The sequence below is a fragment of the Dermacentor silvarum genome, chromosome 2, assembly GCF_013339745.2.
Source record: "Dermacentor silvarum isolate Dsil-2018 chromosome 2, BIME_Dsil_1.4, whole genome shotgun sequence".
NCBI classification, from domain to species: domain Eukaryota; kingdom Metazoa; phylum Arthropoda; class Arachnida; order Ixodida; family Ixodidae; genus Dermacentor; species Dermacentor silvarum.
In genome coordinates, this window is record NC_051155.1 from 215008241 (window position 1) to 215027361 (window position 19121).

Below are 19121 nucleotides of genomic sequence, written 5' to 3' on the forward strand. Positions count from 1 at the left end.
TTAAAATTAAGAAAAAGACTATGAAGAGTGGACTGGCGTACATGAAAACGGCAACATGTAGATAACTGAGTGGATCCGTGACTTTCTGGCTAGTCTTCTTCACGTTCCTGTTAGTCGAGACGAAGAACAAAAGATAGCAATCTGACAGAAAGCCAAGCGAAGGAAGAACGCACGCACACGCTCAAGAAAGAGATGAGACGAGGCTAGTTTGTCGAGAAGCTCCGACATCCCTTAAGCAAAGGAGAACCGGAGGTGGAAGGAAAGGAGTGGGGAGGAGTTGCGTGAGAAAAAAAAAGGGCAGAAAGAAAGATGGCGAGCTCACGACGGCCGCCACTGCGCGGTTTTTTGTTCGTCGCCGCGAAAGCTGCGGCGGTTAAAGAGGCAGACGCGCCGCGCACGCGAGCGCTCGGCGACCTTACTGTAAGGAATCCAGCGTGGCCCCGTCGCGCGGCACGCAGATAAGAGAGAAAATATTGGGAAGAGAGACGGCGCGCCGTTGCCTTACCAGCACCACCACTAGCACCCCCACAGGCAGCACTACGGGCGCTCGTTTTGAGATAGCGAAGAGGCGGCGGCGGTGGTGAATGCGAAGGAGGGATGTGCACCCCGACCTAACATATATAGGCGGGACCCTCCTCTGCCCTAAATCTAAGAACAAGAAGCCGCGGGGTTCCTCTTCGCAACTGTCTCGCTTCGGGAAAGAGGCGTAGGGATGTAAGGGAAGCGACGGGAGGTAGGGAAGCCGGGGAGAGGAGAGCATATCAGGGTACATGTTCCGGTAAAAAGTCGCCATTAGGAGGGGGCTCAAGACGAAGTGCCGTGCTGCTCCTCTGCTGGCGCGCGCGCGCGCGCGCTCTCGAGGTTTTTGTTGTTCCCTTCGTTTTCCCGCTCTCACTCTCTGTATTCTCTGTACTGCTTGATTCTTCCACGTTCTTTGTCTATCTGTTTGGTACAGTTTCGCTCCAGGAGAGCGCGCCTTCGCCGATGGAGCGAGGACGACACTCGGGTGTGCACTGCACGGCGAGAGTCACGCGACTACAGACACAGCATCACTGTTCCTTTGTTCCCGCTTTGCCGTCGCTTCCCCCCCCCCCCCCCCCCAAGGCGCCCGTAACGCAAACAGATGCCCGCCCGCCTGACCCTTGGTCCCGAAACCTTTCTCGGAGAAAATGTCTCTCTTTCCCGTTTCCTCCGGCGTTGCCGCCGACGGTGCGTTCGCGATCACCGCTGCCTCCGAGCGGCGGAGCGCCGAGGAATGCCGCGGCTTCTTCCACGCTGGCTGCTGTTAGAGGTGCGCGTAAGCGTTTTGGAGGAGATCATCTTACAAGCCTTTCTTGCGCGCGCGCTCCTTCGCAACGGAGCTATTTGGAAAGACGCGCGCTTTGCAGAAGTACCAAAAGCGTGAGCCGAGAGAATAATTTATTTTTCTGTAGGTATACGGTATACTATATGCTTCTCTGGTTATGAATCAACACAGTTTAGCCTTTTACATTGGATAACTGGAGCCAGTTGAATAGAGTAATTTCTGAAAGTCTGACATTGCAGGTATTCTGTGCAATAATGAATGGTTCCGTTTGCTTTTTACTTGCTTTATTTGATTTTGTATACACAGTTGCTATAGGCTTATAGATCAGTCATGGTGGTTGTAATGTGTTGTAGCTACAGGCGGGTTTAGCTTAGGGATTGATGTCGGAATTTGTGTCCCCTGAGTGCCTCTTTCACCGTTACTGGGGTAGTGATCCTCGGTCACAACAGGTCAGTGTCTCCTAGAAATGTAAGAAGGTGTGTAGCTTCCTTGCAGGCCATAGCATATCCTTTTGGAAATATGAGGAGTCACTCGGTATAAATTAAGTTCATATGTGAGAAGGGGTGTTTATGTATCTCCTTTTCTTTGTTCTTCGTTGTCGTTTTCATGGGCCGTTCATGACCTTAACAGGGAGAGTTTTGTACAAACTGCAAAACGGCTCCTAATGGCAGACGTCATCTTCAGTCAAGCGCTTCAGGGAACGGAAATATTCCCAAAATAGCTTACGATCGACTCAAACTCCGAAAAGCACAAACCGATAATAATTGGGCCTCTGCGGAGGAGCCCCAAGAAGTAAACACATCTGTAAGTAATAGTAGAATTCTCTGATCCCGTCACTGAGGAAAAAAAAAAGAAAAAAGAAAATGTGGCTTACTGTGGCGTAAAGCCGCAATTCAACGACAAGCTATACTTTTTGTCAATTCCTGTCACACCCTGTTTTTATTTTAATGCGTTAGCATCCTTAGGGTACCTCACGTACTTTTCCCGGGGCAATCTACATATTTACCTATGCATGTCTGTATCTGTGTAAGTTTGCGTCTAACCGCTTTCCCGCTTTCCTGGGTCACTGGATAGTCCGTAGTAGAATGCGTAGCTAATCGGGCTGCTGTGCTGAAGTAACAGGGTTCGAAACAAACCATCGAACCACCTCGGGTCACTGAGTGTCTAATAATGTGTACTACATACGTGCCGCTCTTCATTGGACCTTTTTTCACGAGGACATGGGTCACTGCAGATGCGGGCGGTGTAGGCACCGTTGTTCGAAGAGACGCTTTCTCACCGACTTGGAGCACCGCGTACGTGCCACTCGGTCCATGCTGGTTTTTAATGAAGCTGTTTGATGATAACTTGTACCTGTCAGTAGGTGTGTGCAACTCTTCAATGAACGTCTTTGACGCACATCTTGTGAAACTAGGTACGTGCCACTGGGAATGTGCCGCTCTACAATGACGAAAACGTTTCCTCAAAGTTCTCCGAAGCTGAGCGGAATAGAGCCCACGTCACAAGGGTTCCTCAAGGACAGCAACCCGACGCATTAGCAGGCTTCTCCACAGATGCATTGTGTATGTGCCGCTTTCCAGCGAGCGCTTTTCACGCCAGCGCTTTAGCGAGCTGCGACATAAGTGCACTCGGTGTGTGCCGCTCTTCACTGAACGTCTCGCTCACTTGGGTCACTCTGTATGTGCCACTGAGTGTGCGGCTAAGCGAGCGAACGATTCTCAGCGCCCGTAGGGCACCGGCGCGCCAGGCGCGGACTTCTCGGCAGTGTCAGTGGATGGCGTAGCGTGTACAGAAAAAAAAAAAGCGCGAGAGAGGAGTCCGGTTCCCGCATGACGCGTTTGTCAGCGTTCGCACGCATCAGCGCGCCATGCATTTCGGAGGCCACGCGTAGGCTTCGCGGTGGTGGCGCTAGATGGCGCCGAGTGTTCTTAGGGAAGTGCGAAACCGGAGTGCCGCTGCAGTACACGCCTCATACATAACTCGTTTCTACGGTGGCAATGCGTTGTGTCGCGTGTGGATTCAGTGCGAATGCATTACCGTCGACAATCATCGGGAGATTGGTTCTGCCGCAATTTTTTAACACTCTCTCTCGCCCGAGCACCTGCAGCGATGAGAGTTGCGGCAAGATTTCCTTGTCTTGTCACCACGAGTATTGACACTCTTCTTTCTTGGTAAACTGAATGTAAGTAAGAGTGAAGAGGAAAGCTGGTTTCTTTGTGAAGTGTAACTCTTTTATTGATGTATGTCGCGGACCAAGAGCGTCACAACAAAATTTATTCCATCAATAATAATTATCGGACCACGTGTGTCTGCTCGCTTCTCCATGACGTCACGTGGATACCAAAAGTAACTCTTCGAAGGCTTCGAGCAGGGAACTGCCATCACTTCATTGATTCATGGTGTTTAACATCGCAAAGCAATGCTGGGACTCTGACAGACGCTGTAGTGGAGGACTCCGGATTAATTTTGACCACCCATTTTTTTCGTTTTTTTTTTAGAGAGAAACTGTTTAAGCCTGAAGTTAGTCCGTTGATCGTACGCCGAAAAACCTCGCGGAGAGATTGCGTCCCGTGCGTCGCCTAGCAACGCCTCGCACCAGCTGCGCCGAGCCTCGCAACAGCTGCTGGGAGCCGATCTATGACGTCATCGCGCGCCGCATCGCTTCACCTGCCTAGCCATCACGTCACCATGCCATGCGCGCGCCCCGCATCGCTTCGCCTGCCTAGCCATGACGTCACCACACCGTGCAGGATTGGTCGCAACAGTGCGCCTCTTCGATTATCCGTACCTGACAGTCCCGGACTACCCGAGACGGTGCTTTCAGCCAATGAGCGTTGCGTATGCAGTCTTTCGGACAGTCCGGGACTGTCAGAGACGGATAATCGAAGAGGCCCAGTTGTGCAGAGCCAAGCCGGGATGTCAGTGACCGCGGGGTATATGTATACATGGCTCCCACTTCGCCGCCGTGTGAGCATTGCTGTGGAGAGAACGAGACGACAGAAGAAGATCGTCACTCCGGAGGAAGAGGAAGCGCGGCGCGAAAGACGACGCGCCACTACTCGAGAGCGAGTGAGACGACTTCGGGCCAATCCAGACTATCGCGCCGTAGAAGCGGCGGATAAACGACAGCGAGTTGCAAGCGATCAGGAGTTGCGAGCTCGCATGTGCGAGCAAAGGCATGCCTTCATCCACAAGCGTCGACAAAACGATCCGGGTCTGCGAGTCCTGGATAATTTCCAGCGGCAAGTGAACATGATCTACCATAACCACGCATAATTTGGCCGAGTCTCGAAGCAAGACCTCGCAGAAAACTTGGCCGAGTCTCGAAGCATAACCACGTGGTAACTTAGCCGAAACAAGAGTAAGCTAGGTGGGGCCGCCAGCTTCGCTGTTTCCCAGTCTTCCCGCCACTAGTGCGAAACTGCCCGAATTTTTTTTCTCGCATGATTCTAAATTTAAGTACAGAATGGTTTTCGCTGTTCGCCCGCATCAAGATGCGGCCGCCACAGCTGAGGCTCGAACCCACGACATCGTGCTTAGCAGCAGAACGCCATAGCCACAAAGCTACCGCGACAGGCAGGCCGCCATAAACCCTGAGACGCGTTCCACCGCGTTCAAGATAAGAAACGCCAGATTAAAACTACGTCTTCTGGGCCCAGTCAAGCGACAACCGCGGCTTTTAGGCAAAGGATCATCCATCATATGCCTCGTTGATAAAGTGACTGACAGATTAATTGCTTAATGTACTGTAGAATTACAGACGTTAGATCAGGGAGAATAACTTCTCTGAGACAATGTTGCCGTTCATGCAGGATGAAAAGTTGCACTCTCTTATCTGATTTGTTTCGTTCTCTGGCGGGAAATCCTTGGACTGTAGAAGGCGAATATCTGTCATACGAACTACTATTTGTGAAATCAAAATAAGCTACTTTTGGTACTTAAAAGTGGCCCTATACCTCGTTTTTCGTTTTGACGTTATTTTTTCCCCAGAAAATATTTGCACTTGTACAATCGACCTTAACTGAGGTTGCTATTTCAGAAGTAATAGCTGCCAGTTTTCTTTGGCTGTGTATCTTTGCTTTGTGTTTTTTTTTAACAATAATGAGAAAGTTTCCAACTATTGTGTCACCAGCTTTTCCTAAAAACAACAAACAATTAGTGCATTCGTATTACGCTGGAAATAGGTCGGGCCTACGGATTCTGACCACTCATACGCGTGGCGAATGTTGACGACCATTCTGCTAATCATAGTTTGTCCCAGAATTAAGTAGACACTTCAATGTCAGCGTATTACGCCTGTTTTACCAGGAAACACAGGCGTGCGCATATGGAGCGTCAAAAAGCAAGTGATGCTACAGCTGTCAACTCGAGCACGTCGACAACGTCGACGTATGGATAGTGTGCACGAAGCCCTGAGACTTAAAACGGAGCCTTAGTCCAAAAGACCGAACTACACATATGCATCGTGAAATTTCATGCCTTATTCGAGATCCGGCAACGGGATATCTTTATTCTTAGCGAAGAACTTTGTGAACCATAGCGCACTAAAACGAAAACATCGGGCAAGCCAACAACGAAGATACCAAAGATACAGACGCACGAAGCTGTCTCTGAGCTCCTGTCAACGGTGTTCCGTCCAGACAGATAAACTCGCAAAAAAAAAAATACAAGGTAAAGCTAACATGCTTATGAACTAGCAGAACCACCGAGGCAAAAGCGTTCTGATGTGCGTGGGAACACGAAACTGGCTCAACGCGATGGTCACCCCACGTTGGTGGACAGGAAAGCACACTCGTAGCGACTCAGGCAGAACCTATACCGTCCAGATAGAGTGCACAGCAAACAGAAAGTCAACGACAAGAGGGAACACAACCGGAGAAGACAGCTCGAACGTTACCGTCTCCCTTTCCGACGTCTCTTCGACGTGCAAAAAAAGCGCAGATTTCGCACTCTGCGACGCCCTCGCAAATGTGGACGCTCCGCTGACAGACGCTGGACGAAAGCAGGCTCCTGCCGGGGTATAGCCGGCGGTGAAGCGAGCACCACGGGCGCGAACACGCCGCCAAGGTGGAATCAGTGCAACTCGCAAGACCAGCAAAAGAAACGCGAGAGATATCGCGGCAGGAAGGTTCCAAAGGGAAGAACTGGCTGGTTCGCCGTTCTCTGTTACTCCGCACGCTGACACGACGAACGTGCACAAATGGATTGCGGGGAGAAAAAGGGAAACAGACAGCGAGGGAAGAAACTCAATGAAAAGAACAATATGGGAACTAGCTATAGCCAGCTCGCGCGGGAGTGCGCGAGCACCACACTCGCATTCGGGATTTGGGGAAGAAAATAAGGAAAGAGAATGCCACAGCGCAACCTGCCCAGTGAGGGCAAAAAAAAACGAAGAAATGAGGAGTAGTGGGGGAAAGGGGGAGGGGGGGGATCGCTCGTTTAATGGGGCCATTGCGGGAATAATTCATGAGACCGGAGCTGGTCCAATTACTAGGCTCAGTGCCCTACCGTCGCTGACGGGCTGCATTACTAAGCACCTTCCTCGCCCCGTTCCCTATCCTTCCCTACCTCCTTCTTTTCTTTTTGGCTCTCCTCTTTCCTTTCACCAACACGCGCCGAGAACGCGCACCACCGGCTCGCGAACGTTTCTTCTTCTTCTCGAATAGACAAAGATTTGCACTCAACAAGCAAGCAGAAAGCCCCCGCGGAAGTAAGGGTAAAATTAAAGCGGTAGGAACGGAGAAACGCATAAAAAAAGGAGGTTAACGGAGGACGGGACACGGGCAGAAGCCCATACCCAAGGAGCGTTTCAACGCCGCGGGAATAAAAATTTCACTTAGCGTGTGCGCGCAGTGCGTAAAGCCAGACCGACGAGTCAAGGGAAGAAAACGAAGAGAGCGACCTGGAGAAAAAAAAATGAAAGAGAGAAAGAGACGCGAAAGAGGGGCATTTCGCAAGAAAGACAGAGCGAACGGAGAGAGTGGAAGCAGTGGCCAATGTGATAGGAAGGTAAGGGGGGTGGCGAGGGGGGAAAGCGTGGCGGGATTATGCATGGTAAGCGAAGAAAGAGTGTCCAGCTAAAACCATCATTTATCGAAAGTGTATACGTACGCGATGGCGGTGGTCGAGGATGCTGCCGCCAGCATGAACGTATTCATGCGCGCGCGGCGTCTCGTTCACTTCGTGCGTGTGTGTGTGCGTACATATACTAGAGGAACCATGCATCAGGCAGCCGGAGAGGTGAAAAAATAAAGGGACGAGTGTAGCACCTGGAATAACAATAATTCCGGAAGCGTGTCATGCGCCGTTCCCCCCTCCTATTCCTTATTCTTCGGCCGTTCTGGTGGCATCTTTGATCTTTTTTTTCCCCTTTGTTTCCTAATTGCTGCGTCCTTTTTTATGTTTGGCGTATGCGGGTGTCATCGACACGAGGTGCAAATTTTGTTTAACGAGAAGCAAAAAGGCTGCCGGGACAAAGTTAAGCAGCTGGTGGTTCTGGTCTGCTTTATGGAGGCGTCGCGCAGGGAAGCGAATAAGAGTGAGAGAGAAGAAGTAGGGGATGTGGGGAAGAGAGAAAGGTGCTCGTTAGGGAAAACCAGCGCGCCAAAAGAAAGTAACTCCACGGCGGCATCCCGTGCATTCGTTGCTCGTCTCGCCGCCCGCAATCAACTCTAACAACACGTTTTCGGATTCAGTGGAAGGGTGAAGAGAAGAGAAAGAGAGGGTGAGACAGTCGAAAAAAAAAAGAAAGTACGAATGAGGAGGCGCATATTTCTTTTTGCGTGACAGCCAGCAGGCATTGCACACCCAGCGGCGCATGAAGACGCAGCGAGAATCTTATATCCGGCTCCGGGCTGCGCGTGGTTCTCGCCTTTGTTTTTGAGGGTCGGCCTCATCAAGGAAGGCGCGAGAGGCACTCGAGGCGTGCGCGGAGGGAGGGGAGGGGGTTGAAGAAGCCGCGGCGCCGCAATTCCTTGCGTTGTTGCGGCCCGACTCGGAACAGAGATTGCGCGCATTCCTTTTCTTCCGCGCTCTGCGTCTCCATCTCTTTTCACTGACACGATCATGTTCATGTTCTTGATTTTTTTCTTCTTCTTTTTTTTCCCCCCTTTTTGTTGCCAAGGAATAGGAAAGCCGAACTAGGCAGAGCGGTGGCTTTAGCGACAATGACGCTTCTCGATAGTGATATATATATTACGCTCAAGCATTGCAATATTGTGAAGCAATTAATTAATGAAGCTCTATATATTGAATAAGGCATTTAGTGAAAGGTTTATTTTCGGCTTTCCATCGTTGCAACTGCCCCATTGATGACATGATAAAAAAGAATCAAATCAAATTGCGACGTTTATCTCAATGCAACACACGGGCTTTGAAAGACGGCGTACTTAGGGAGAGTGGGCGTGCTCCGGGATAAATTTCGACCACCTGCGGTTCTTTAACGTCCACCTAAATCTAAGTACACGTGCGTTCTTGCATTCATCTCTCGTGGAAATGTGGCCGTCGTGGCTGGGAAACGCTTATGACGAACTGTCCGGATGTATGGAAATTCAACCAATGTAGCCCTTACTCTGAAATATTCAAAATTTAACGCAATTAATATTAGTTCATCATGAATCGTGAAATCTTCATCAGGCTTCCATCGCAAAGCAAAAGCTATACGGTTGGACCGCCGAAAGCAAGCATCATTGTATTTATCGCTGCAGTGTATACGACCCGAGTTGAAAGCAAGCAATATGTTACTTTTGGGCGTTTGGCGCTCCACTCCCACTTTTGAAGACACCAAACGGATAGCGCCACATATCCATACATTTATAAATATTTGACTCAATTGTTCAACTATATATTTTATTCGAGACTATTGAGAAGGGGTTCTCACATGCAAAGTCTTCCAGTGAATACATTCAAACTTTTACGATAAATAAACAAATAAACTGCTCTTTACGATAAATAAACAAATAAACTGCTCTTGATCGCGAATGGTTTCCTTTAGGCAACATTAACAGGGACTCGCGACATTCTAGCAAGTTATGGATGGCGTGCACAACTACACGAACTGAACTTCAAAGAAAGATGCGGCTAACACAGTGCTGATCGAGTCCAAGGAATTTTCCTCTCTTGTTCGAACGTGATGACCGCGGACACTGCCGGCCTTCAGGAACGAAACTATCAGGATTTTTTTTTCTTAAGTTCATTGTGTATTAAATCTTGAGTTTGACAAAACATATTGTACCTTGACAATGCTTGCAGTCTTACGGCATTACTATATAAGACGTGATTTTATTTGCAAGAGAAGGTTATGGCCGGTTTTAGCTGCAAGCCATCATTAATCGCCTCAGAGGAATTACTGATTGTTCCATAGCGCGATGCGTCTGTCGTAAGAAGAATCTACATCCTCGAATAAATTACAGGCGCTCGAATAAATTTACAGTAAGAATAGGGGGGGGGGGGGGGGGATTATTTTACGGTGGAGAACGTGCACACAACGCAAAAATTATCAACGGATAAGAGAGTCATATATGGTTCCGCTGATAGCACATGCCAAGATTTGTAAGATCTGTATGAGTATGGCCTCTACAACCAGAGAAACACACTAAACTGCAGCTTTGACTGCTTCCCCTAAAACCATGGCCGCGTACCGATAATCGCTGCAGACCAAGTGGTATGATTTTTTTAAGAAGCGAAATTACGTTGTGGTAGGTTGATTTACCGAAACCGCTTATTACCCGCCGTGGGCCAGTGGCTATGGCGTTGTGCTGCTGAGCTTAAGGTCGCGAGTTCGATCCCGGTCGCAGCGGCCGAATAGCACGAGCTCCAGCTGCACTCTTTGCACGAGCTGCACCAAGTGCAGCCTCGTGCGTGAAGTTGCATACAATAATTATACAATAAAGAGTCATACAATAAAAAAAAAACATGACTAATATTGTCCGACGGCAGGATTCGAACACCGGAACTCTGGAAGAGAAGCCCGATGTGGAAACCATTACGCCACGGACGAACGCCTTGACGCGCGACATTTGCCCTTACTAATTTATCACGGGCAAGCCAGTGCATTGAGACGCTTGGCAAGTTTCGATCTGACCACTTCGCCAAGCTGAACCGTTGTAATTAGTAGCGATTGTTCGTGTTCGCAGCATCTTCAGCACTTCGAAAAGTAAGCATTGATCTGAAATTTACGGCAATGAAGGCATATAAGGTGCAATCAATAAAGCCACAAGAACTTCTAAATCCACAAGCACGAAGATCAGACAAATCCATGTGCTTCTGTGGCCTCGTGTGGGCAGTTAGTGCCGGATTAGCCTGTGGCACCTCGTCGCCTACGGATTACGGCTTCAACGTGCACCAGCCGTGCATCGCATACTTCTTCGCTTGCGATGGCACCACCTAAGACAACTGCTGCGCTAAAAGGCGCAGAAAAAGCAACGCCGTCGTCGAGCGAATCTCGCTTTGCTCCGGCGAGAGACACGCTAGCGTGAAGCAGAATGCCTTCGCGCGTTCGCGGCGCACAGGTGCGAACTCTGCCACGGGCATTCCTGCAGCTGTGCGCGTCGCAGCACGACTGGCTGCCGTAGCCACTACGAAGCCGAACCAGAATGTTCGCACCTTCGCCGAAGCCACTCACCCGCAGGACTGGCGCTCGCCAACAGGTCGCCGCTCACCAACAAACCTGCAACATGGTCGCTGACCCGCAAATCGTGCGCCTTTAGCTGCAGCGGTCCGTGAGTTCACGAAGCAAACATGCACCAGCTTCTGTGAAGACACGTTTCACTTTCGTGTTCTACCGATTCCTATGAAAGTGGGATCAAACATATATATATATATATATATATATATATATATATATATATATATATATATATATATTTTAGAACACCCGATTATAACATCATCTTAGGGGCATCCTATACTTCGGCCTACTTTCGCGCACGGGTTATGCACAATCATCTTGCACTATTTCTTTGAGCAAAGTTCACGCTTTTACTTCTAACGTTCAGTCTTGACCTTAGTATTTGAAGCGAATTTAGCTGTTGTTTGAATAAATGATACTTGAGATTCGCTCGTGAGAAACCGCTTACGGCTGCATGGAAACTTGCTTGATAATCTGCGCGGAAGGGTGAAACGAGATGTCGCTAACAAAAAAAAAAGAAAAAAAAGAGCGAGAAACATAAGCAATAAGGATGCATCGCAGAAAGCGCCTACCATAGCGGGGAACGTGGTGTGGGCGGAATTAAGCGCGTCTCTTAATTACGCGGGACATCGCCCTTCCCGACGCCCGCACGCTGTCCATTCTCGCCGAGGCCCCCGCTATATCTTTCCCTCCTCCCTTTCTTTCCCGTATGAGGGAAGGAAAGGGAGCTTGAGTAAAGTGCATATCAGCACTCGAGTGCGTGTGCCCGCCGTGGAATAACTGGAATAACTTCGCGCGGGAAAATATGCGGGCTAATGGATTAATGCCTAAAGCTTTATTTGCCGAAAGCGATGGCGCATTGGCCTAAATTCTGGCGATTTAGGACAGGACAGGATGCGAGTAGCCGGACTCGTGTAATGAACAAAAACGAAGTAGTATGGCTACGCTCTTGAGGCTTATCTCTCGCACTGAGCTCGAGACCTCAGCTCCGTCCTGTTGTGCCGTTTATTACGGCGGTTCATATCTTTCCGCGAACGCCAGGCCGCGATCAGCCGGTGACCGGCCCTGTTTTAGGTCGCTTTTCGCATTGCTGCCGAGCAGTTGGGAACTTAAGGCTGAAATGCCGAATACTCGCCTGCATGTCTCGCTTAGCATTACAGCTGGCACCCGGTGACTTCCAGCGCTCGTGATTGACGAGTTCTACGAACCTGCATTTTCGGTGAGCCGTTAGTCGTGTGGTAAGGAAGGGACAGATCGAGCCAACAGCTCTAGTTATAAAGCGTCGTACTTGAGCGGGGTTCCTATTTTACAACGACAGTGTTTTATGCCAGTCTCCATCGAAAATCTGTCCCATGTACGTACTTCGTCGCGCAATCATCACGCAAATCTGCGACATGGCGATAATTTCCAATTTTGTGTCGACGCAATGGCTAGGAAATTAGGCATAGAAAAGTCGGAAAGGTTTGCTTTATTAAAGTAATTGTGTTCTTGATGACGAATATTTACTGCAATGAGAATATTTAGGTATTAGTGGTTTTACCACTGAGTAATACTCATTGGGTATATCAAAGCCTCAAGTAGCACGCAAAAACCAGCGCTAGAAATCGCATTATAGCGTATCAATGGACACCGGGGCACTGAATATTCCTGGACACACTGGAGCGAACACCAACTGCAAAACAGGCGCATGAAAATGAAAATAAGTTACATCTCCCTATTACCCGTAATGTAGTATGTCTCTTGCTGAGACAGATATCCTGTCAAGTGGTTTGAGGAGAAATCAAAGTGCTCAGACTTATTCTTCACAGACCCTTGTGTTAAATTGCCCATTCCGCCAAAATTGAGCAACAATACAAATTTTGTAACTTTATTGCATCGCCTGCAGCTTGGCACAGCATATATACGAGTAAATACTTGCACCGAGTTCAGTGCGTTGCTAATCTACAGTGCCATTGTGGCCATGTTGACGAAGATGTGCAACACCTTCTGGAGTGCCCACCACAAGATTCGGCAAGGCGAAGACTAAAGGCTGATTTAATGTTGCAAGACCGTCCGTCATTCACTATATAAAAAAAAGAATACATGGCCAAAAATGAAGATACAGGAAAGAACACCTATGGCTTTTAAAATCTTTGTGGAATGTAAAAATACATTAGGCTCATATAAAATGTTCGCGAGAGAGGCCACTGTTAACGTTTTTTTTTTTTTTTAAATACCTTACATCGTATATGAGTAGCTCAGCTAGTTCTGTATGTTTTTAAGAGACGTCTGATTTTCTTATGGTGTTTTTGTCCTGTTATGTAGATATTACATTTGTCAGCCGCTTCGTCTGCAGAATTACCAACTTATGAAGAAGTTTTCGAACTCGTCTGTGTTTGCGGATCTCTGTGTGTCTCTTAGTGTTATTTTACTCTCGTCTATGAAGCTCCGTTATTTTTGCGCTCAACATCGCAGATGTTCGTGATATTTGACTGCCTCAATGCTTTTCGTGTTTTTAGGTTTCCTTGCCTAACGAAGAGGAGTAGCCGACACCAATAGAGGCGTCAACCGCTCCTTCAATTACATATATCTATATCTATATCTATGTATATATATATATATATATATATATATATATATATATATACTTTTTTTCTTTTCCGGTGTCCGAGGAGAATTAGACGCTCGTGTGCATGTCCATTTCCTCCTTACAAACATCAGCTTTGCGACTCTCTTAGCGGCTAAATTTGTTCGCAAGAAAAGATGGTGTCGCCTAAATATCATGTGGTCGAGCATCGCGCGCTCGTTGAAGGTAGAAGCCTAGGGCACGACTTGATTACTTCGCGAGGCGCGAAAGCTGGCTAGTAATTTATTTCGCTTCCCCAGCCTCGCTGTCGGCTATGCCACTAACAGCCGCGAGCCCCTACTACACTCGTGCCTACGCTCCTGCCCCGTCTGGTATCCGCGCTGTTTAACGTTAGCTCCTAATTTTTGCGCGGCCCTTCACTCTGTACGTTGTGGCTCCTTCTAATATACAAGCTTCTGCAGTTCCCGCTGCTCCTTCACTGCCGCACTTCCTTACGGACCTCCCTGTCCTTCGTGCTTTTCCTCCCTGCTCATATATTGCCGAGTTTAGGCTTCCTGACGCGGTCATGGTGCCTCCATCTCAATCTCACTGCTCTACACCACCGCTTCGTGCTCGACATCCCATCTCTATCGTTATTCACTTTGCTGGACCTTGCGCAGTTGTGCGCGTTTATTCTATGCTAACTCAAATTTTCTTCGTATCTCATATATCTTCGAACAAGGTTCAGCCATTTTGCGGTACTGACTGCACGGTAGATATTAAACCTGTGTTGTTTTCAGCTTGTGCTGTTTCTATTTCAACTTCTAAAGTGGCGATGCTCAGATACAGGTTCACCGAGTAGGGAGATACGAAAGGTGGCACTCTCGCAAAGCGACAACCGACAACGCGGGCAGGGCTACAGGTCAGCGTACAACCTCGACCTTAACTCTCTCAGACTCTGTCAGAACGTCATGGTTAAGCTATACCAAGACTCTCCTTCGCAAGTTTGTCGAATTTAACAACGTTTATAACAGCTTTCGCTGGCTCTCTTTCTGTGTAGTATTTGGCCACGAGACCCGCTGCACTGTCTGTTAACAGGGAAACGGATCACAGAAAATCTCTAGGCACTGCACGTTCGGGCGGACTCCTGCGTTACTGGTTAACTGTGCCTGCACTCCCTAATTTCAAGAGCCAGCTAGATGGAAAGCGATAGGTATTTATGCTATCGCAGATAAATTGCTGTCCTGTAAGATCCTTCTTCTGTCATTCGTTGCTCTTTCTTGCTTGTTCCTTTGAATAACGTAATACAATACATGCGCGAAGGCTCTTCAATTTATTGTAACGTTGGGAAATGAAATATATATAAATGTTGCCGTCAATTTTCAACTGACAGTTTACTCATACTTTTAAGAAAACCGAGCTTTTAGTGAGGCTACTGCCTCCAATAGCCAAAGGTAAATGTGGCACTATTGGCGTATTCTAGAAGACTGTGAATGCGGTTATGTGAGATAGTGTACCTACATATTAGCGCCAAAAAAAAGGCACAGGAGTGCCCTGTTTGTAGCGATGAGAGCGCGATATTAAAAGAATAAATTTAAATGAGCAAGCAAGTATGACTGCGTGAACACCGACTCACCCTGTATTGTCCCAAGTTGTTGACGACGCAAGGCAGCTTCACCGTGCGGCCGACAATAGCGCTCACATTCGGAACGGGTTCGGCGAACTCGGGAAGAATCTCGTAATCTGTAAGATAGAAGAAAAGAAAGAGGAAGAAAGAGAAGGCATTTAGCCATAGAGTTTCTAAATAGTTATAGTAATATGAAACTCTATGCATTTAGCACTGCGAATATCCATAGTGTGCGTTATGCGCAAAACTGTGCTGATTGGTAGCGCTAGTTTAAATAGTTAAAGGTAGTTTTACTAATGATTAAAAAATAATTTCCATACAATCTCCACCTAATGTCATCATCAGCCTATATTTACGTCTACTGCCGGACGAAGGCCTCTCCCTGTGATCTCCAATTACCCTGTCTTGCGCTAGCTGATTCGAGCTTGCGCCTGCAAATTTCCTGACTTCATCACCCCACCTAGTTTTCTGCCATCCTCGACTGCGCTTTTCTTCTCTTCGTATCCATTCTGTAACTCTAATGGTCCACCGGTTATCCATCCTACGCATTACATGGCCTGCCCAGCTCCATTTTTCCCGTTTAATGACAACTAGAATATCGGTTATCCCCGTTTGTTCTCTGATCCACACCGCTCTCTTCCTGTCTCTTAACGTTAGGCCTAACATTTTTCGTTCCATTGCTCTTTGTGCGGTCCTTAACTTGTTCTCGAGCTTCTTTGTTAACCTTCTTTGTTAACCTCTTTATTCAACCTAATGTACCACAATTTAAAAGAAGAAACCAAAATGCCACATGGGGCGCTTTACACGCAGTATGCCTAGTTTCGTGACAATTTGTGAATTATTGTCATCGTAAATCTAGCAAAAGTTCGTTGGATAGCTCCAGACTAAGCACGCACAAAATTTTCTTAACGCCTCAAAAAAAAAAAAAAAAAAAACCTTTCCCCAGTTTGCTGTCTATTCCAGCAAAGCCTGCTAAGTTCGCATTTTCTGTTGGTGGCCGAAGAATTGTGGTTCGCAAAACTCGCGAAAGAAACATAGAGAGGCTGTTTTTCGCGACGACCGCGATAAACAATGGCCTTTAGTACTGAATGGCAAACCCGGCGACTTCTTATGCTGCGACGCCTTTTAGTAAACAAAACGGCTCACAAGCTGCATACTAACGGTTAGCCTGATTTGCTGATTTCGTCAGCCTGAAAGCCTGCTGACTGCTGCAACAAAAGACGCAAACTGTGGCCGCAGGGCAGGCAGGCCGGCCGCCGTAATGCAGCGAAGCGAGATAAGGCCATATTATATAGTTAGGCTGACTAGCGTATAATGCATCGCAAAACTACGCAACCGTTTCATTTTAACAATATTAACTGTTTCCAGATCTTTGCGTCATACGTAGCACATCGGTGGCCTACAAAGCCCAGTTTGCTTTATCATATCCCATGATCAGTTCAGAGAAAATACAAATAACTTGGATGCATTGATGCGATTATAAGGGGGAAAATGCGCACTGACAAGACAAACGAATCACAACGTAGCTAACATAGCAAATTAGAAGCATACGTTGTAATATCGGTAGCCAAGGCCACGTTTTGTTGTTGTTGTTGTTGTTGTTGTTGTTGTTGTTGTTGTTGTTGTTGTTGTTGTTGTTGTTGTTGTTGTTGTTGTTGTTGTTGTTGTTGTTGTTGTTGTTGTTGTTGTTGTTGTTGTTGTTGTTGTTGTTGTTGTTGTTGTTGTTGTTTTTGTTGTTGTTGTTCTTCTTCTTCTTCTTCTTCTTCTTCTTCTTCTTCTTCTTCTTCTTCTTCTTCTTCTTCTTCTTCTTCTTTCTGGGGTTTTACGTGCCAAAACCAGTTCTGATTATGAGGCACGCCGTAGTGGAGGGCTCCGGATTGATTTTGACCACCTGGGGTTCTTTAACGTGCACTACAACGCAAGCACACGGGCGTTTTTGCATTTCGCCTCCATCGAAATTGTTGTTGTTGTTGTTGTTAATGCAAATGTGTATTCTTAGCCTGCTTAAAGCCCACTTTCGTGTGCTGCTTTCTAACCGCTATCCCATGCCGCTCTTTAAAAAGAAGAGCCCGACGGCTGGTTTCCAAACCTGTTCTCTCAGCACAGCGGTTCGATGCTCTAACAATTAATTAGGCCACGAACGTTTTCCTTTTCCAGTTTTCCCATTTCTTTTCTTTTACTGAATTAGGTCATGAACACACGCCTATAGATATCCCACATAACACCCTTACCAGCTTGAATCATGCAAGCCAGCGCTGTGACACGCTAGGCACGTGATTCGGGTCGCATGGCAACAATTTACTGATAAATGGGAGAACGCGTGCTCTTCTAGCTGACAGTGAAGACTAAAGCTTTACGCCAGCAAAAGAATCCTGTGCAGTCGCGCCATAGTTCATTCGAAATGAGATATGCGTAACTTCAATTATACAGTGCAAGCGTGACAAAACTGGTCGTGGTTGGGACGCCATGCTTAGTGACGGTTTCTTTGTGGCGTCCAAAGGTGCGCAAGGTCTCCCAATGTTAAATACAACAAATGCCCATTGCTCCGGCTGTGACATAAATCACGACTATACGCGTATAAAACCGGTTACAGAGCCTGTCTTGCGGTTAGGACGTGTCACCTAAGAGAGCCTTACCAGATGGCGATATCGAAGAGTGGACCCCTCACATGTGCAAATGGTAACGATACCGAAGTAATGGAGAGCTCAGAATGACCCGTAAAGATTGTAAATAAAGGCGTCTTATGCAATACGGTGTATATATAGCTACAATGATTGAATGCTAATCTAATTAATGCCAACAGTCATCGTGAGATGTGTTTTGCCGGAATATTATCGTTTTTGTTGTCATTGTTGTATACTTAATATTTCAAAGTGCAAAAAAAAAAAACATACGAAATAAATGCCAAGGTATCTTCCCTTTCATATAGGCTACGTTATTTGAGCAGTTGATGCTCTAATGTTCGGCACGACGTAAAACAAAAGGAAGGTCTTCGAAAATATCGAACAGGAATAGATGAAGGCATTTTCGCTTCGATGAGCCATTCTCTTTATTTGTGTATTCTTCGGCAGCTATTTCGAGCAAGTCAAAAACAAAGCCCATAAAGACACGCGCACGCCCGGCAGTTCACGGAGCAGCGGGAAAAAATGTTGCGTCTCCCCGAGGGATCATTTTGACGTGTCAGGAAGCAGATAGGGGAGTAAGTCGTTATGTTGGGCGTCAAAGGACCACTCGTGTTACAAGCAAAACGCACATCCTGTGTCACGGAAAACGAGAGAGAAAATAAAACAAAAGAAAGAGGGATGAAATTCACAGCCGAAGTAAAACTCGTACCGAAAAACAAACATATGTTATAAGAACGTGTCGCGCAGCCTGCCACATTGAGTTGTTTCCTTGGTATTCTTTTTCTTCTTCTTTTTTTTTCATTTCGTGTAAAAGTCGTTTAAGGCGCGCAAAGATCACGAAATAAAGTGCGGATCATTGCGACGTCTACAGCTTCATTTATGTTTTATTTTCTTGTTCTTCTGCCTCTGTTTTATTTTTTTGCTCAGAATTGAAGTACGCGGACCAAGGACGTGAGCTCTTGTGCAATATTGAAGATGTCCGTTCAAGCCTGAAAGAAAAATAAAGAAGAGAGCAGAAGACCAAATAAGTCCAGGAACAAGCGCGCAGGCGAGGGTGCAAATAGGCGAGCTTGAAACCGACTTCTCTCTTATGGCTCCCCAAGTTTGCCAGAAAAGTTGTAACAAGTCTTTCTTCAAACTCCGATGATACGTTGTCGTCGAAGTAATCTCGAATAGAGGCTCTTATGACGCTGCGTTCTGTGCTGTCACGCTAAGTAAACCGCACGTCTAAAGGAAGGAATGATCTCCGTAATATACGTCTTCGCGCTACATACACTGCAACTACAAGAAGTTGCTTCCAGTAAACACCCCCAGGTAACAGAAACCCCACGCGCTTCGAGCCCTGTAGTCACGCAGGAAGGCCTGCAGCCCATATATTTCTATGCAGGACG

At 47.3% G+C, this 19121-nt stretch overlaps 1 protein-coding gene across 1 annotated transcript in view; it reads right to left on the reverse strand.

Moving 5' to 3' along the window:
- The window catches only part of LOC119440702 (lachesin-like), a 100052-nt gene that overhangs the window by 17800 nt on the left and 63131 nt on the right, over positions 1-19121 (reverse strand). The window contains exon 3 of the mRNA XM_037705591.2: positions 15116-15222. Within this exon, the coding sequence (XP_037561519.1) occupies positions 15116-15222 (107 nt within the window). The remainder of the gene's footprint in view (positions 1-15115; positions 15223-19121) is intronic.